Source organism: Cydia splendana, chromosome 12, assembly GCF_910591565.1.
Source record: "Cydia splendana chromosome 12, ilCydSple1.2, whole genome shotgun sequence".
Lineage (NCBI taxonomy): Eukaryota > Metazoa > Arthropoda > Insecta > Lepidoptera > Tortricidae > Cydia > Cydia splendana.
Genome location: NC_085971.1, coordinates 19,747,008 through 19,767,691, shown reverse-complemented (window position 1 = coordinate 19,767,691; position 20,684 = coordinate 19,747,008). Strand labels below are relative to the sequence as shown.

Here is a 20,684-nt window from a genome sequence, read left to right as displayed (position 1 = left end):
TTGCCAAATTTCACCTAAAGTGGTTCAGTTGTTTAGCCATGAAAAGGCGACAAAGTACTTACACATTTATAATAGTTATTAGTACAGTTCTAATGGGATTTATAGCCATAAAAGTGATTATTTTTGACTGGTATTGTTACTACTTGGCTTGGCACCGACTTCAAACATATCAGTTGGTAACGCATAGACTTAAAAAAGGATAAAATTTTATTTCACCATTTTTGAAGTCGGTTTTCTTTTTTTTGTAAAAAGTTTTAATTTTTCCATTTTTAGTTTTAACACATTGTTAAGAGCGCGACGCATGAATGAAATACAAGATCATGTTTAACACTAAATTCGTGTACCTATTACTTTAATAAATATGTAATCAGGATTTTCTCCAGACACTAACCCAATCCATCAACCCCCCGATCACTCAACCTCACAGCGCATCAACCCCTGAACCAGCAACCCTTCAACCGCCATTCCCCGACCCCTTAATCCCTGACCCCTTAACTCCTAACGCTAACCCCCGATCAGTAGCCTTACCAGCTTACCACAAGTTTGACATTGATATATTCGCTAGCGTGGGTGTAACTTACTTTCTTTGCATCTCGCTCGTACTGGCATATTAGTGCGAGCAAGATGCATAAAAAGTAAGTTACGAAGACGTTAGCGAATATGTCAATGTCAAACTCGTGGTAAGGCTACAGTTGCACTACATCAAATTGGTGGTTTTCGGAAGCAAATGCTTGAGTTACTTCAGAAAACACCGAAATCACTTTACACGTACCTTTAAAAATTGAGGAGTTCCCTCAATTCCTCATGGATTCCATCATCAGACCAGAACCAAAAATAATACCGAAACACCTTGGAGGTAACTCCTTCCAAACAAAAAAGAATTACTCAAATCGGATCACAGGTACCGGAGTAATCGCTGAACATTTTGATGATTTAAAAAATCATCATCATTATCATCAAAACAATCATCATCATCAGGTATACTTCATCAAATTGGTGGTTTTCGAGAGAAAATGCTCGAGTTGCTTAAGAAAATACCCAAATCACCATGCATGTGCCTTTAAAAATTGAGGAGTTCCCTCAAGTCCTCATGGATCCCATCATCAGAACAGAACCAAATTAATATGGGACCAACTTGGAGGTAGCTCCTTTCAAACAAAAAAAGAATTACTCAAATCGGACTACGGATGTCGGAGTAATCGGTGAACGTACATAGAAAAAAAAATAGCCACAACCGAATACAGAACCTCCTCCTTCTATGAAATCGAAGTCGGTTAAAAATCAAGATTGAACTCGGACTAGGCGGTCGTTTCCGAATTAATGGTCAACAACAAAATTGTGGTACATTTCAATGCAAGTGTGGAAAGTGTGTTATTATTTACGAGTCACGCTCTGTAGCTTTGACTCCGTACACAGTTTGCTCCAGATATTCTTTAAATTTAACACATGAGTAATGATGTCATGATACGGGTCCATCCATTTTGTAGCTGAATCATTTCAGGCCTTGTCTAAGCAGGTATCTCCATAGATGCGCTCTCGTACCTCCCATACATCTTTAGCGAAAACAAATCGCAAGATTCTTTGCATAATGTCATCGGACATGGTTGTCGTGAACAAAATTAAAATTGCCTCGAGCACTACACTACTAAAATTTTAAGCCACCAGTGTTATAATATTGGGATACTAATTTCCCTATTTGAATAATCCTCGTGTTTAATGCTTGCCTCTATTTTTATTCGGTTACACTTTAAAATGAATAGATAATAAAGTATCTCTGTTTACGACATTTACTTTTGCGTGACAGTACGTAGAAACAACAGTTGCTAAGTTACAACTGCCACGATGAATATTTGCTATTCACATTACAATCTAAGTAGCCAATGTTCTTTAATATTCCAGATACACATAAAGAATAATGACAAAACATTATGAACTCTAACTACTAGAATTAAAGTTGAATTTTACTAACGTACATATCTTTATGCATCTTTATGTATTTTGACTGATTCTATTTGAATTTGACAGAAGCCCTACCGTATTTAAGGTTAATAAATACACAGTATACATAGTTTAATGCAATGAGATTTTATAACTCCTTAGTGAAAAAACCTCACGGTTTGTGTAAGTTGAGCTTTATGTCAATGCTAATAAAGATGTTGACGACAGCAAGGCTTTTGTTAATATATAAATTATAATACATTGATTTACGAAAATGAATAATATAATATCTTTTAATTATGTAGGTATTTCTAATTCCCGTTTTATTTTTACCCAATATTATATTTTTTTCATTAATAAAATGCATATATAATTACTGTAATAGTCTATACCATATTCGTGATGGTTTACTCCGGGCCCAAAATCGACGATCTCCATTGTGTATGAAATTACAAGCAAATATCAGCCTTAATTAATGAGTTAAGTATTGGATCCGTTATGTTCTTAAATGTAAAATTAAATGATGTTAAACAACTTCTTCTGCAACGCGACATGCTAAAAACAGCCCAAAAAATTTGGGGCGATAGAGTCGGACCAAGAATAGTCTGCAGCGGATTTGATAGCCCACGCAGTGCAAGTGTCATTTATACGTAATCATTTCATAGAAGTTTGAGTTTTAAAATAATACGTGCACTGCGTGGGCTATCAAATCCGCTGCAGACTTTTCATGGACTGACTCTAGAATAAAAATGACACTTTAAGGTGGATGTCTAGGGATGGGATGCCGATTATCAGCCAAAAGATGGCGTCAGTATGCACGAATTGTGGATTTTCACCGTTTCTCCCAAAATATAAACAGTTTCATAAGATGTGTTGATATTGGCGAAAACAATAAAAAATATTACGTCCAAATCGAAACATGTTATACTCAACAGTGTCTAATCTAAATAATCAGAGAATAAAACTGCAAAATATTGCAATATCTTGCATTCACGCACACTCACATACCTAAAGTCAGTGTCTAATGTCAGTAGATTTGTAATGTTACAGTAAAGTAACCTAGAGGGCGCAGTGCAGCGCATGAATATTTTTAGGAAGAACAATTTAGAATTTTAATTCTTATTTGAGACATTGACAAGTAACTTAGAACCAACTGATACGTATTTTCAGACGTTGATTGTCATGTGCTTGTAGCACCCACAACATATGTTTTGAATAAATTTTAGCTAGAGTATCAATGAATCTGGGTTCAAATCCCGACAGTGCTTATTTTTTTTTTTTTTTTTTTTAAGTTTTATAGATTATATGTTTTTATTCTTATTATCAATTGAAAATGACGCAAATTATTTTACCTAAAATTACAAAAACGCTTTTAATGTGTACTAACACTACTAAGTAAGCTGGCGTGTGAGTCACATTTCTGGGGAAGTATAATAATAAGTACAGAATAGTGTTCTTTAAACACAATATAATATTGTGATTATGATGGGATGCGAACTCGTTTATTTGCCTATATATGGTTGCACATAGAAGCGCTGATGGCCTAGCGGTAAGAGCGTGCGACTTTCAATCCGGAGGTCGCGGGTTCAATCCCCGGCTCGTACCAATGAGTTTTTCGGAACTTATGTACGAAATAATAATTTGTATTTCGCTTAGATCCCCACGTTACAGGCTAAACCTAGTGTGGGGATCACTGTAGGTACTGCCCCTCTGTAATTTAAGTTGTCAAATAAATATACATATTTAGAATTTTTTGAATTTTAGTTTATGTTGTAGTTAGTTTTAGCTATATGTAGTTTTTAAATTTAATTTATATATTTTTTTGTTTATATTACATATTGTATTTCCTACTAAACTTTTCGTATCATTATCATCTGTTCTTCAATTAAAACAATTTTTTTTTTGAAATATCCATTGATATTTGCCAGTCGCATAAGGTAATAAAAAGCAAAAAAAAAAGAAATAAAATAAATAAATAAAAACAAAAATAATTCAGTCCTTGTTCGTGATTTGAACTCGGCAACGCTGTTCAACTTAGACTTATATCTCTGCTTATTCTCAATAGCTAGAAGCCACTAGACCATTTGACCATAGTAGATCCGGGCGAAACATGCCTTCTTATTATATTTAAGTAACCCATTACTGTCAAAAATATCAAGTTTGAAATAGAATTTTTCATTGTCGACTTACCGACATCCGAACGTTGCGAGCATGTTGCCTTTTCAAACCATTTGGCAACGTCGCCCGGGGAGTAATTAGAAATCTTCTAAAAATGTATGTCCTTTTATATTTTGATATTTATGATTATAAATTTATGACGATTTTCTATGCAGCAAATTGATTAAATTATTGAGAGAAAAATGCTTGCAAAGAAAACAAGAAATATCCGTTTTCATTTCTCATGCTTTGAAAGAGGGTCATTGTTATTCTAAAAGTTGTGCAGAAAATGATACGTTTCTGCACTAGAGCATTTTTGGTTCCAATTCCAAGTACGATTTTTTTTTACGATAAGCAATTGAAATTTGGGTATAAATGGATTTTTCATATAATTTCCATTCTGATATTTGACTCCCCATTCCATAAATAACGATACTTTTGGCTAAAATGTTAATTGAAAGTATCCTAAAAAAATACTATAAAAACTATTTATACTTAGTCATGTTTTAAAAAAAGCACATGCATTTTACTTTCCTTGTATGCGAAGTGTTTAACTCGGGTGAAAGGCATCATTTCTGCCGAGGTGATCATTGATGATTTCGGCAGAAATGATCCCTTGGTTAACAATGTACTATTGTTATGAGCAAGCAGAACATATAGAATCTTGTTTATTTACAAGAAGATGACATTTTGCTCCCAATATATATTTTCGAGAAAAATATAGCTACTTTAGTTTAAAAATCATTGTAAGAATAAATATAGGCTTCCAGAGAACATTTATTTATATTTCTGCCGAGACGAAAACAGAATTCACAAGGCTTTTCGGTGGACGACCGTTACGAGAATGATTGTTTGGACGACTTTAATTCTATTAAATGTATAGTTATATAAATGTATTTTAATATATAATATAAGTTATATTACATCTGGGAATGAAATTATATCAGAAAAAGGAGACTCTTAAATGAGTATACTCATAACATGCTTTGTGCATTAAATTTATCTCCCTCTATTGAGTGAAGATAAAACAAAATACACAGGTAACCTGTGTTCCGGTTTTAAAATGCCATCTGTTACACCTTTGATAAATTAAAAATGATTGCTTGTCAAAGAAGTCGCCATGTTAGAATTACACCTATACTATAAGCATCACTCACACAAACAAGCAATGGGGCAAAATTTTACTAATTTTCAAAGGCTTTTTTCTTAAAAATATTAATCAATTTCTAGTATTTTGTTACTTTGGCGCAGTAAGAAATATATATACTACCCAAACATTACGTATTCAAGTGAAGACACCCTACAGAATAGTAGTGAGTTAACAAGAAAGTTTGTATGAAATTCGAGCAAGTAGAACCACCTTAATAAATAAATATATATACAAGAATTGCTCGTTTAAAGGTGATATATGATATGTATAAGGCAAGATTCATATATTGGGTACGTATATCATATATTATGTCTTCATCATCAGACCCACTTCATCAAATAGGTGGTTTTCGAGACAAAATACATCCATCAGGCGGGCCGTATGCTTGTTTGCCACCGACGTTGTATAAAAAATGCAACCAAACTACCATGCATTTCTTTAAAATGTTAGGACCTTCACAAAACAATTCCAGTCATTAAAATCATCTACGACTAGGTAATGTAAGTATAGTAGGGCCTGTCAGACGGACGGGATGGATCACTATTACTTAATATCGAATGATTCCTGTGTTTTTCTCCATCCGCAAGTACCTACATTAGTATCTCGATGCATACATACAAACATACAAACATTCATATAGATAGACAGACGGACGGGATGGGTCGCTGTTATTATCGAATTCTTCCTGTATTTTTCTACATCTGTAAGTACATTAGCATCGCAATGCATACATACAGACAAACATACATATAGATATATAGACAGACAGACGGCCGGTACGAGTCGCTGTTAATATGGAATGCTTTCTGTATTTTTCTACAAAGCAATAAGCTACCAAGCTTCCTGCAAGTAAAGTACATTAGTACCTATCTCAATGCATACACACATCAAACATATATATATATATATATATAACTAGCTTTTGCCCGCGACTTCGTCTGCGTGGAATTAGTGACAGCGGCTAAAGTAAGTATGGCGCTCGGCTTGGATAATGCTAATAGCAATCATTCAATTCGCGCATTGCTTACTTCAACTATTAGGCAATTCATTAACTCTTTCAATTCGACCCCCCTTTGCACTCTCTTCAGGGATGATTTTCGACATTAAAACTATCCTACGTCCTTCCCTGGACTATCTCTATACCAAATTTCAACTCAATCGGTTCAGCGGCTTAAGCGTAAAGAGGTAACAGACGGACAGACAGACACACTTTCGCCTTTATAATTAGTATGGATAGATAAGTGACAGATAGACGGACAGACGGACGGTGGGGGCACTGTTAATATCAAATGTTTCCTGTATTTTTCTATGTTCTTCAAGCGTAGTAGCATACTAATGCAGACATTGAAACACACAAACACATATAGCACATTTTTTTCAAGATCGCTTTTCCTTCCGCAAGACCTTCTTTCTAATGCTAAAATAAGTTTTTTGGCAAAAATTGCAGTTTTGGTACAAGCTTTTATCGCTGAATGTACTTTTCTTACGACAGACAACTAATACTCATCGTTGTTTCATCACAGAGTTCCTATGGCCACCTCCTGTCTCCATCATCAGATCAGTTCGACGGTACCATATTATTGTATTGTCATCAGAACTACATACAGCTGCCAATTTTCATGACGCTACGATCCTTGGAAGTTGGTTAAATTAGTTACCTTAGATTCCATTACATAATTACATACAGGTCGACCTAATAAAAGCTTGGTAAAAACGAACTATAGAAAGACATTAGACAGACAGACGGACAGACTGACGATATGGGTCACTGTTAATACTCGTATCGAATGTATTTTTCTATGCTTTACAAGCACAATAGCATATGTATGCATAGGAGTGATTACAGAGCTTCAAGTATTCGGTAGTTACCTAATTGCTAGAATTGGTGTTAGGTAAAGTTAGCACAGCAAACCGTGCTTTCGGGGCCGCCGGTAGCAGTGCTTTCTTACAACTTCAGACTGTATAATTTGGTTATTTTTGCAATTTATATAGGTACGCACATTTCGATGAGATTTTCGCAAAATGTGACAATGACACTTAATGTCTTGGTACCTAACGTCAAATTTAACAAATCATTTATTTTACTATCTATGAAATTGGTCACATCTTAAACTTAGCGCCATCTGACAAAAGTCATTGTCAATAATTGGCTGGGTAAAAAGCTACCGTAACGTGGTGAACGCATGTGAATTCTAAACGCAAAACGCAAACCCAAAAGGACGTAACTCCACAAAAAAGAACTACTAGGGTCATCTAGTGAACTCGGAGCAAATTAAATTGACAGCTACAAAAGTTACTTTGACTTTCGTCCTCTATTACCCTATATACTTTCTGATAATAGTTACTGATTTTTAAAAAGCGTTTTTCAATTAAAAGACATGTCAAGATCGCTTACCTTCTTTCTAATGCTAAAAAAATGAATTATAATTTATAATGGCTGTTAGTAGACGTTATGCTTAAAACATATTATGATAGGACAATCTTACACAAATCGACCCGCAGCCTAATCGGTTTTAATGTTTGACTGATAAAACAAATCTCTATTAGAAATCTTTGAGGAGGAACTTAAATTCGGCTTTCAGCGATTTGCCTACTTTAAGCACCTTATCCTACAGGTCATTTTAGGAAGCCCGTAGAAAACCAAAAGAATACTAATACTTCTGGATTTCTGTTAGGCTGCACAGACCCTAACTGGGATGAAAGTTACGCATCCTATGGCCAAAGCGATATTAAGCCATCATTACCAAGGTTAGTTAGGGTTGGTTGCACCAAACCGTCTGTCACCGTTAAAGTGTTCGCTTAATTTTATTCATAGCTTTCTACCGAGTGCCGTTGGTCAGGCCGCTAATTGTGTTTGCTGCAACTGGGCTTTAGAATAGAAAATACAAACCTTGGTGGCAGCTCTGCGGGCGTTGGTCCTCTCCCTCGGGATGACGGGCTCGGCGGAGATGTCGGCGTCCGAACCTGACAGCTCCTCGCTATCACTACCGTCGAAATTCATCTTCTTCTGCAACGGAAATACAATAACAATTAGGTGGATTCAAAGACTCGTGTCTTTTAAATGCCTCGAGAAGAATCTCAGTCTGTGTAAGGTCCAAGGCAAATCGCAACGCGATTGTAAGTTCTACCGGTCATGTGCCGCGTCGGATCTCGCACATAAGGATGGTATTCCATCTCTCCAATATCTTAGTTCAATGTTTATTTGCGACTGCGTTTCACATTTTACTTAATGAGAGAGTGAGATGCGATGCACATTGAACAAAGAAATTGGACAGGTGGAATACCGCCCTAAGGTCTATTTGGAAAAGACTGGCATATAACATTTTTGCTTGGTAAGACCATCATAGGTCAAGAACTCTCGTATTTGAAGTCAGAATAAAAGAGGTTTGATCCTTCTTGCTCTACCCCGCGACCTTCTGTAAGTGAAGTCGATGTACAAACGCTATAGGTAAGTGCGACGAAAGAGCTTGTAGACGGTCTTATCCACATTAATCTTATTTGGTTTCGTCATCAATCAGAATAGAGAAAATGAATGTCTATGGGCAGCAAGAGGTGTCAATAAAGTAGCGGATTGAGTTAAGTCGAGAATCTATCTTACTTTGGGGCTGGCCTTCTTCTCCTTCTTGAAGTTGAGCTTGCTCTGCTTGAGGCCGTTCTTCTCCGGCTTCTCTGCCTTCTCAGGCTTCTCCGCCTTCTCCTTCTTCACTCTGGATTTGGGCTTCTTCTCGCCGCTCGACGGGCTGATGCCGGCTGGGTCATCCTATAAATAAATTAATAATTAAGTAATTATTTGTTCTGTGCATGACAGATGACACTGATGTCGCCCTGAAGGGGACGCATTTTGCACATAACCAATTGAAAGAAACACGGAGGCGCCACATTATACCGTTTCTAATATGAACCTACAGTTTGCACACTATAGTTCGTTTTTTTAGCATTAGAAAGAAGTTAAACAATCTTGATGTGTCTTTTAATTGAAAAACACGTTTTAAAAATAAGTCACGGCAAATATGTAACAATTATGAATATAATACGATCATTTATATTCTTCTGCTTTTATAGTTACTGATTTTTAAAAAGCGTTCTTTAATGGGGAATATTAGGCAAAGCTCTGCGTAGGTGGCACAACTAGCACATACAGTAAACAAACATCGATTACACATCATGCGTCACTACGTCAATCACATGGCCTACCGTGAAACACGACAGTCGAAAGTTCGGTTTCTGCCTCTCTATCACTCTTGCATATTCGAGCGATAAAGAGGCAGATAACTAAATTTCGATTTTCGCGTTTACCGGGGAGGCCCTTGTTAACAAACCGCCTTGATGCATCAATGTCATATTTTATTGTCTGTGAAAACTTGTCAAAAAACAGTTTAAGGCACAGTATGTATAAGTTAGTGTATGAATTTACTAGAGTCGGTAGTGGTAGTGCTGCACTCTGGCGGCAGAACATTGCAGTAATATCCCCTATTAAAAGACATGTCAAGATCGCTTACCTTCTTTCTAATGCTAAAAAAAACGAACTATAACCTGAATAAAAGATAAAACACTTACCGGGTCGTATTCCTTCTTGATCTCCTTCCTGGTCTTGGCCTTCTCGGCGGCCTGTATGCGCTTGATCAGGTCCTCGGAGATCTTCGGCTCGACTCTACGTCCGTTCGTTGATGGAGCGATGTCCAACATGGATTTGCGGCTCTTGTTCTTGTTTGCCTGAATACAGATGTACATTAAATACTTTCAAATCAAACGAGTACTTTACTGCTGCGGTATATTTGCGGCAGCAAAGTAAAAAATTCAAATTAATAAGTTGTACAGATGCAGTGCATAATTGTTTTCTTTCGTATTTTCTCGGAAACGTTCGTATTTGTCATGCTACTTCAGTCAACCTCAGTACTTATTGTACCGAGACTGAATGAAATAGCAAGACAAATGCGAACGTTTCCGTGAAAATACTATGGAAACTAATTATGCACTACATCTCAAACGTTAAGATTAGAAGAGGTTTTTGTGAAGTGTTTCTAAATATTTTTCCTTAGAACAGCATCGGAGTTCCATTGCCATTTAATTAATAAATAACATCAGAATCATCCAACACCTAGAATACGACGGTCAAAACTACAGTTATAGTTAAATTTAAGCAATAAAAAAGAAAACGATATCTTAATACTTTCGCATACCTTCATTCTATCCATCTAGGGTGCGTAATAGGACAAAGAAAAACATATTATTTATAAACCCTAAAACAATGTGTACAAACAGCAATATTCCTAACTGTACATCGGTGGACCTTATTTCAAAAGGCATAAGGTCCAACGATGTACAGTTAATAGTGTGGGCGACGGTATGTCGTAAATAATAGCGATGCAGTTTTCAACATGAGGAACGCGTCCAGGTTCCCTACATTGATAACATTTAATTCAGATTTTCGTCCACATTATCTACAATGATAGCAGTACTAGGGTTGAAAAAACCCGGATAAATACCCGTTTTATTTCTAAATACCATGTTTTTTAAAGTTTAATTCGGAAACAAACCATGTCACTTGGTTTATATATTTTTCCGAAAAAAAAAACAAAAAAATCGGAAATAAACGGAATAAATGTTTCCATTTATATTTAATCCATAGTTTAAGTAACTACACCTCCTTAGTCGTGTGTTTTGTTATCTAAATGCTGGCTGGCGATCGTTTGTGAAAATGTCTATTGATTTTGACGCTGTCGTTAGTTTCAAAAAGTTTCATTTCTTTCCCAAAAAAACTTAAAAATACGGAAAAGAAATTAAAATTTCAAAACGTCCTGACTTAAGAGAATATAACCAAACGGAGTGGTCATTAACAGGCGTTCCCCTCTGTCGAAAATAGGCGGCCAATGGTCAACCACATGTCAAACACATGTATGGACTGACGTTTATCTGACATGGCTATGTTTACGTTACGTATACATTTGATGTGCCCCTCCCCCGCAAAAAACGGCAGACTACTTTGTACCGAAAATTATAGACATGGCGTCTCCGTCCTGAAAAAGAACGCTTTGATTTTTTCGAGAATTTTCAACCCTAAGCAGTACTACTTACATATCTGAACTCGCCTCTGTTGTCAAGGCGCTAGAGTGCTTTGTTCAGATATTTTTGAATCCCTCGGTCGCTCCGATATCTGACGGCGCCTGTACAGCATATTTACCAGTGCCTTGGCGGTCTTCTTGTTGGTGGTGACCTCCTCCTGCCTCTCCTTCTCCTCCACATCTTCCAGCTTGATGAGGAACGCGTCCAGGTCCTCGCGCCACAGCATCGCCGGGGTCTTTTTGAGCACCTCGGCCGCTCCGATATATCTGACGGCGCCTGTACAGGATATTTACCAGTGCCTTGGCGGTCTTCTTGTTGGTGGTGACCTCCTCCTGCCTCTCCTCCTCCACATCCTCCAGCTTGATGAGGAACGCGTCCAGGTCCTCGCGCCAGAGCATCGCCGGGGTCTTTTTGAGCACCTCGGCCGCTCCGATATATCTGACGGCCCCTGTACAGGATATTTACCAGTGCCTTGGCGGTCTTCTTGTTGGTGGTGACCTCCTCCTGCCTCTCCTCCTCCACATCTTCCAGCTTGATGAGGAACGCGTCCAGGTCCTCGCGCCAAAGCATCGCCGGGGTCTTTTTGAGCACCTCGGCCGCTCCAATATATCTGACGGCGCCTGTACAGGATATTTACCAGTGCCTTGGCGGTCTTCTTGTTGGTGGTGACCTCCTCTTGCCTCTCCTTCTCCTCAACATCTTCCAGCTTGATGAGGAACGCGTCCAGGTCCTCGCGCCAGAGCAACGCCGGGGTCTTTTTCCTGTTAATAGCAAAATATCGTTTTCACATCACCAATTCGAAAAAGGGCTTTTTCTTTCCTGCTAGGAGGGATCAAAGTAACACTTTTCTGTTCATTTTTTACATTTTTTTGCACATTATTTTTTTAGCTTAAATAATCTGTTCAAGCATCATAATTCCCTCATAGGAGATGTGAAAAGCAGTATGTGTCACACGGTATCAAAATTATTTCGTCTTGGGCGTTAACGCTCAGGATTCTTCTCGAGTCTATTGTAGAACCCATCGCTTCATTCAGGATTCAATGTACGCTCTGGACGGTAATATATCATTTTGATCCCTTGTAACACAAACTACTATTTCATCACAATAGTTCGTAATTAAGGAATGAAAGGCAACAGGTGGTGTTATCTCTGAAAAGCTCTTAAGGCGGGATTCCACCAGTGTGCGGCACTGTGCACAAGCATTTTTGTACTGATTATGCTTGTGCCGCACACTGGTGGAATCCCACTTTAATAGAGATTTGGGAAGCTATGGCTTGAGTGTACTTACTTAAGCGCCTCGAGTTCGGTGAGTTTCTGGTCTCTCTGCTTGAGCAGCTCGTCCTTCTTCTCCTTGGTGAGCATCCACATGGACATGCCCAGCAGGTAGTTGAACTTCTTCACCTCTTTCAGCGCTTGGAATGCTTTCTCTAAAACATCCGGACACGTCAGTGGATTTCAAGTTACACCCCTTGAATTCTACCTACTTGGTACCAACTGGGCAAAGATCCTCTAAATTAATTAACTTCTAAATTAAAAAAATTAAGGATCCCTGGGAGTTGAGGGGTTAACTCAAAACTAGTATATTTAATGTCATTCCATTTCCGATACAAATTTAATTCCGATAGAATCTAAAATAGTTAACATTATTTGACTAACTAGACAATGTAATCGATAAACATATGCGCTTAGCTTGACAACTGTTTCCGTTGCGTAACGCACACAAAAATCATACTAAAACGTGACGATCCGGAAAATAAAACCTAAACATTGTTATCTGACTTATGTGGATCAAGTCGTTTCTAATTTGAAAAGCCTAAAAAAAGTTTTGATACAAAAAAATAACAAAGGTGTGTCAAATTCGCCTTCCGGGAGACAGGGGTAATTAAATGTACTTTATAAATAACTTATTACCTGGATCAACAGGCTTGCCCTTCTCCGGCTCAGGCTCGGGCTCCTCCTCGGACTCGGGCTCCTCTTCGACAACCTCCAGACCTTGCATCTTGGAGGCGCGCTTCTTCCAGTCGGCGATCGGGTCCGGCGCGTAACCTGAAATAAGTCAAACTATCTATAACAATCCATTGATTTTATTCAGTTGGGGCCGGTTTTGTGAGGATCAAATGTCTATAATTATGTAAGGATTAACTCTACTATGACAATAAAATATTAGACAGGAAGAAATTTCCGTAAGACATTAAAAACGCCGAACGCCACTTCAGAAGCCGTAGCCTAGCCGCTAGACGTAAGTTTAACAATTTTGTTCGTGGAGTATATGTGCGTGGATAATTTTTATAACTTATTCAATTGATCCACGCCAGCTTTGGTGAGTCGACCTGCTTGTCTGCTTCTGATGTCTACCCGATTACTATACCTCTCTTGATGAGCTACTCGACCATGGCCTTCCTCTTCTTGTTCTCCACCACCAGCCCCTTGTCGCATTTCTCCAGGATAAACCTTGCCTGGTTGGAGAGTTTGTCGGCCTCAGCCTGCAGCTGCCCCTCCAGCCAGTCCCCCCAGACTGTTGTTCCTACCTCTCTTGATGAGCTCCTCAACCATGGCCTTCCTCTTCTTATTCTCCACCACCAGCCCCTTGTCGCACTTCTCCAGGATGAACCTCGCCTGGTTGGAGAGTTTGTCGGCCTCAGCCTGCAGCTGCCCCTCCAGCCAGTCCCCCCAGACTGTTGTTCCTACCTCTCTTGATGAGCTCCTCAACCATGGCCTTCCTCTTCTTGTTCTCCACCACCAGCCCCTTGTCGCACTTCTCCAGGATGAACCTCGCCTGGTTGGAGAGCTTGTCGGCCTCGGCCTGCAGCTGTCCCTCGAGCCAGTCCTTGCGGCGAGCGTAGTACCTCATGCGAAGGGAATAGAATTCGCGGAGAACTTCTTCCACCTTATCGTACCTGGAAGAAGTTGGTGCTTATAAAGTCAGACCAAGAAAAGTCTGCAGCGACTTTGATAGCCCACGCAACGCAAGTGTTATTTATACGTCATAATTTCATAGAAGTTTGACGTTTAAAATGACACTTGCACAGCGTGGGCTATCAATATCGCTGCAGACTTTTTATGGTCTAACTCTAGTGCCTTGCATTGTGGTTAGAGAACAGTTCGTTTTTTGCTTTTTGAAAATAACATTCTAGACCTGATAACAGATTATTCTACCTAATTACCAACAATTTACTACCTAAATCATTTCTGTAATGAGACAATAAGGCTGAATTTCAAAAGTGATTCAAATAAATATCTTACAGGGAGGGGCGGGTTCTTATCGCGTTATTTTTGCGTCTAACGTATTTATAAACTTCCTTGATAATCAGGAATTTCTAAATGTAAAGACAAAAACGTGTGTAATGAATAAGGTGTTTAAAAAACCAGTGCTATGAGTATGTACCCAAAAACCTTTGTATACTGATTAGTACTCACTTCTTAAGGCAGTTGTTGTGGTCGAAAGCGTTCATGCAGGTCATGGAGATGGTGGTCTGCAGCTTGAACACTTTGTGGATGCCCTCCGCCTCCACTTCGGGCAGCTTTCCTGATAGCAGGGTCACCACGAAACGAACTGTGGTGTCTGTGTTGTATTCCTGATGAAACAGAAAAAATAAAGATTGCGACAAAAGGTTCCGGTTGAGGCGATAAGATTGCAAACCGTAGGAATCATGTATGAACTATAGGGAACAGCACCTGCTTATTTGGGGGTGTTTCGCCAGTCGTAGCGTATAAAAAAAAACTGTGCCCATTATTATGACTCACCCTGTACTCAGAAATGAGCGGCTTCACTTTATCCGTCCCCAGCATGGGTTCCAGCACATTCTCCTTGTAGTTCTGCGTCCACACGCCGACTGGAAGTTCCGTGATCTCGATCTTGTCGCCGGGCAAGATGGCCGCCTCGCCGGAAATGACGTACTTGTCGCCGAAGCTCTCCACGTGGCCCTTGAAGTTCTTGTACCACGGGTGCATGGGTTTTGGCTCGTCTCCATCGAGCATTAAGCTGAAAGAATATCACATAAGTAATGAGATTGTAAACTAAAAGCACGATGCAAGATGGCGCCTCTACATGTTTTTTTAACAAACAAGCATAATAAGCATATGGCCAGCGCCTGACGGTAAGCAGTCTCCGTAGCCTATAGACGCCTGCAACTCCAGAGGTGTTACATGCGCGGTGTGTCTATGAAAAAAACTACTTTCAACGGATCTTTGGTGGTGTTAAATCTGTAATTTCTTGAATACTATAAATGTGACGTTTTCAACTAAAATTACCACATTGTCGGTCGTCGATAAGGTTGTTTTCAAATTGAAACTTTATGGGAATAGCGCCTTATTGACACCCAACAATAAGTACCCTTTTGTAACACTTTAAACTCTCGCGTTTTGTACACAAAGACTGCAAAAAGTCAGTCAGTCTTTCCGTGACCACAGCTGGTGCAACTCAGCTGAAACGTCGGAATTAAAGGTAAAAAACAATGAAATATTATCGCGGTAGACCCGTTTGTGTAATTAAATAAGTACCCTTTTGGTTGAAAATGGCATAAATATGTACCGTATGTTCTCGACGATGTCCCTGGGGTTGTACTGCGGGATCTTGGTGGACCAGCCGGTGCCGATGCCCTCGGCGCCGTTCACCAGCAGCATCGGCAGGATGGGGATGTAGTACATCGGCTCGATCTTCTGGTTGTCTTCAAACTCGTGCTGTGGACGAAATAATAATGAATTTAAGTGAATACTTATAATCTATTATTTTTCAATAATAAAAGATTTCTAAGTGTCAAGCCTAGCGTTGTTTCGCCGACGCATACGATCAACCTGCACTTTAAAGGTCGTTTCAGTGTATTATTGGGTAGGCGCTTTTACGAGAGGTATCTGTTCGTAAGAACTGTTAAATAATCTGTGTTATAGGACAGATTATATGCTACATTTCATAGATTTCGGTTCGTTAACAGAACGCGGCGGCGAAACAACATTAGGGTTGCCTACGATTAGAAGTAGTTGTATAAAAGTGGTGGGTCAGTGGGTCATTGTGAGGATGGAATATCAGCCTGGCGAGTGGCGACATAAGTGCGAAGATGTATCCTGGCGTATAGTCTTTGCTTCTAAAGCTTATAGATAGTGAATGAATAGACTTACCACTAGGAGCGGGTCATCATGAGGGTGGAATATCAGTCTGGCCAGCGGCGACATAAGCGTGAAGATGTATCTGGGACTGGCTGAGTCCTTGCCGCCGCTGAGTCTGGTACCGAACTGGCCTCGCGGCTCCAGTAAATTGATGTTGTTCGAGCCCACGTAGTTCTGGGCCAAGTTGACGATTGTCATCGAGAGGGACTGCTCACCTGTTGGATTAAGTTTTAAGATATTATTATACAGAATTTACCAGCTTTGTGATTGTCATTGCCTGCCAGACAAGGTTTCTACGTTTCTAGGTTTATGCACTTGGATAATTTATTTGAATCTTGTAGACAGCATAACAACTACAGTAAAACCCGCCGAATATGTTCACATTTAATACTATTTCCCACCCAATGCGCCAAGTTGCACTAGTTTTATTACATTTTTCACGGTGAATAAGCTTTTTCCATTTAAAAAGCGTTTTGGCGTGCTCCCTTCATCTTCAGATTCGTCTTAACGAGGTTTAACTCGAATCAATTTATTTAGCATTCCAAACACTCTAGAGCAGTTTAAAAAATTAACACATTCAACACCAAGAACCCGACTGTCGGGTACACTGTTCGTAGCGACTACGCGCTACATACGACGAAACCGTGGCTACGCGCTACGAGCGTAACCCGTAGCACTTAGTGGTATTGTGTGTTAACAATACCCAAAATAAATCAATCAATTCTTTATTTCATTAACAATACAGTATTGTTTGAATATTTTTTACATGCTAACTTACATTAGGTTAATTAATTAATTAATTAACTTACATTATACAGGGTTGTTATGATTTTACAGCGGATTTTGAGCGGATGGGAGTCGCGTTATGAAAAGTGTTGAAGACTACAGCTGTATAGAGCTCTAAAGTGAATGTAGTATAAGTATACGCACCGTGATGGTAAGCTGAATGTTCGGCAACCGAACCGGCCAGCTGCGCCACCTTGACCTCCCGCTTGTCGTTACGCTTTATGCACGTGAAGATCACCTTACGTTGGCCAGGCTTCAGCCCGTCCACCATTGATGGGATAGACCTGGAAAATACAATTTATTAGTAAGAATATAAGCAACCATGACTACTAATTTGTACTAAAATATGTATCACTTTACTGTACTCGAAAATAGATACAAAAACATTGGGTTTTGCCGCATTTGTTAAAAAAGGAGGAGAGAAATGTATGGGAATAAAACAAGGGAGCGTTCAATATGAATTTCTATACCATCTGGCTGCAGAAAAATTTGTTATCAGGTATTTTTAAGTCATAAATGTTAATAAAAAGCGACTAGAACAGCTATAACTTGCAAGCCGCAATTTGCCAAAGAACATCTTAACTGAAAATTACTGAATATTAAATAGCAATATTTTCTTACCTAACATTGTCACCATTAGAGAAGAGAACCAGCTCCAAATTAACGAAATCCGAGTACGAGACAGCTTTAGTCTCCTTAGTGTACAAATATCTCTCCGGCAGCCCTATTTCCTTCCTGCGTTTCACTTCATCCATGTGATTCGTCAACCACTCCTTCCTCTGATCAGCACCCTTCTTCGAAAACGCCAACTCAATGTGGTGGTCATCCGTAGGCCCGCCATACTTGAACTTAATCCTATGCCTTTCCATATTCTGGAAATATTCTTTAGCCTCCTTAGATGTGGAGGTACCCAAACCTTTGTAGTACTTTATATTGTACGTGTGATGGTTTTCAGTGTCTCTCTTCCATTCCTCAAATTCTGGAAGAGAGTAAAAAGATATCTCTTTATCTTTCTTTGTTGCTTTCACGATAGGCGTGATGAATTCTTCTAAGAATGGCAGCTTGAGCAATTCAGGCCAGTTGTGATGTATAAAGTTTATGATGAGACCTTTGATGTGAGAACCGTCTTGATCCTGATCGGCCATGATCATGCATTTACCGTAGCGCAAGGATTTCAAGTCATCCATAGTGTTATATTTCTTCTTGTATTGCAGACCAAGGATCTTAATTAAGTTGTTGATCTCAACATTTTCAAGAACTTGCTTGTGAGACGCGTCTCTCACGTTTAAGGGTTTACCCTTCAAGGGAAAGACTCCGTAATGGTCCCGGCCCACTACGCTGAGCCCAGACACGGCTAAAGTCTTGGCCGAGTCTCCCTCAGTGAGAATCAAAGTGCAGAGATGTGCATTTTTCGTACCAGCGTCGTTTGCGTCTTCTAACTTTGGTATACCTTTAAGTTTACTCTGTTTTTTACCGGAAGTCTTGACGAGTTCTGCTTGAGCCTTAAATTTGGCCCAAGTGAGGACAGACTCAACTAGCCCGCTCTTGCTTACCGCTGTTATAAACTTGTCTGTAAACGTGCATTTCGACCCAAAGCTCTTAGCTTGAAGAGTCATGTTTTCTTTTGTCTGGGAGTCAAAGGTTGGGTTCACAATTAAACAATTAATGAACAGCCACATATGATTCTTAACCTGAAAAGGCTTAATATTAACGCCACCTTTGTTTTTCTTCTTTAATACTTCAATTACATGCTTAACAATATTATCAGATACTGAGTCAACGTGTTTTCCACCTTTAGTGGTGGCGATAGAGTTTACGAATGAGACTTGTTGGAAGCCTCTGTCAGATAGAGTCAAAGCAACCTCCCAGCGGTCGTTGACTTTCTCGTAAACAACCTTCAACGGCTGTCCGTTCTCGTCTTCTTTACCTTTGATATATAGGTCTATATAATCCTTAAATTTATTGATTTTCAATCTTTCACCATTCAAATACACCTTAACACCCGCGGTTGAGGCTGCAACGTCGTAAGCTCGGCGCGACATGAGCGCTACAATGTCATCTTCTAACTTCTCCATTTTAAACTTAGACAAATCGGGGCTAAATGTCACTTTTGTAAAATCATCATCTCGTCCTGCCTCTTTAATTTTAGGCTCAGAGGCCTTTGTCATGTTTGATCCCCAGGTCTGCTTGAAATGCTTTTTGTACTGTTTGGAAGCAGTTTCAACTGTGAATTTTGTTGAGAAGATGTTGCAAAGTTTTGCACCGTAACCGTTTCTGCCTCCTGTAACTTTTTCTTCCTCGTCATTGTAGTTGGATGAAGTGAGGAGGTGCCCGAAGATCATCGTGGGCACGTACATCTTCTCTTCTTTGTGCATTACCACTGGGATACCGCATCCGTTGTTGTACACTGAGATAGTGTTGGTTTCCTGGTTGATTTCAATTCTTATTACATCCATTTTGGCATCTCTTTGCTTGTTGTCAGCCGCGTTCACCAGGATTTCATCGTATATCTTGTATAAACCTGCAAATTAAGTTTTCATCTTAAATTTCAATTTTATTACTGACAAGCTTTCATTACACTCGGGAGCAAAAAAATCGACTCAAGTCACATTTTTTGGTTTTTGTCATGTTTTTCGAAAACGGCCAATATTTTAGTAAAAGTGAGATTGCAATATTATTGTTTATTTATTAAGCTATCAAAAACATTAATAACCCATAAAATCAGTTGGTAATTTTCAGGTAATTGTTATTTTTGTAGAAAATGAGATTTTACCTGCTTTGATTATGCACGAGTTGAGCCCCTTTGAGAGCCATAAAAACCGATTTAACCAGTTATTTCTTATCAGTCGCTTATCAGAAGTTGACCTGTGCATATTTCACACAATTATTCACTGGAATCACCTGGATAAAATGGACACCACAGAAACTGAAGCCAGTCAAGTCATCGTGTTGCTGAATCAAGGCCTTAAGCAGCGTGAAGTTGCTGAAAAGCTGAATTTAAGTCAGTCTGCTGTCTCCAGAGTCTACCAAAAGTTCACATGGACTGGAAGGCTTGCTCAGAAACCTGGATCTGGCCGTCCCAGGTGCACATCGAAGAGTGAGGACCACTTCATTGTTGCGGCCAGTCTGCGTGATCGACACCGTACCGGCGTTGACATCCAGCAGCAGCTGATGCAGGACCGAGAGCAACCAGTGAGCTCTTGGACAGTTCGGCGAAGACTTCAGGAAGCCAACCTTACCCCAAAAAGGCATATCACAGGGCCCAAACTGACCGCGAGGCACTCGGTTCTCCCCTCCATTGATATCCCCGCCCAAATTATGACGGAACCTCCACCGTAGGCGACTGTCTCGGAGATGCAGTATGGCGCAAACCGTTTTCCAGGTCTTCGGTATACCCGTCCTCTTCTGTTACTACCATGGAAATACACCCTGCACTCATCACTCAAGAGTACACGGCTCCATTGCCCGTACGTTCAATTTTCATATG

General features: G+C 39.4%; 1 protein-coding gene across 2 annotated transcripts in view; it reads right to left on the bottom strand.

Annotated features, from left to right (window-relative positions):
* Nucleotides 1-20,684, bottom strand: part of LOC134795647 (DNA topoisomerase 2) — a 33,952-nt gene that overhangs the window by 9,912 nt on the left and 3,356 nt on the right. For both annotated transcript variants that reach the window (XM_063767552.1, XM_063767550.1), the window contains exons 3-15: nucleotides 17,819-19,718; nucleotides 17,342-17,481; nucleotides 16,424-16,626; nucleotides 15,840-15,988; nucleotides 15,053-15,290; nucleotides 14,726-14,883; nucleotides 13,997-14,205; nucleotides 13,220-13,354; nucleotides 12,597-12,735; nucleotides 11,946-12,069; nucleotides 9,803-9,958; nucleotides 8,844-9,005; nucleotides 8,136-8,252 (exon numbers count right to left, since the gene is read on the bottom strand). In XM_063767552.1, the coding sequence (XP_063623622.1) occupies nucleotides 8,136-8,252; nucleotides 8,844-9,005; nucleotides 9,803-9,958; nucleotides 11,946-12,069; nucleotides 12,597-12,735; nucleotides 13,220-13,354; nucleotides 13,997-14,205; nucleotides 14,726-14,883; nucleotides 15,053-15,290; nucleotides 15,840-15,988; nucleotides 16,424-16,626; nucleotides 17,342-17,481; nucleotides 17,819-19,718 (3,830 nt within the window). The remainder of the gene's footprint in view (nucleotides 1-8,135; nucleotides 8,253-8,843; nucleotides 9,006-9,802; nucleotides 9,959-11,945; nucleotides 12,070-12,596; nucleotides 12,736-13,219; nucleotides 13,355-13,996; nucleotides 14,206-14,725; nucleotides 14,884-15,052; nucleotides 15,291-15,839; nucleotides 15,989-16,423; nucleotides 16,627-17,341; nucleotides 17,482-17,818; nucleotides 19,719-20,684) is intronic.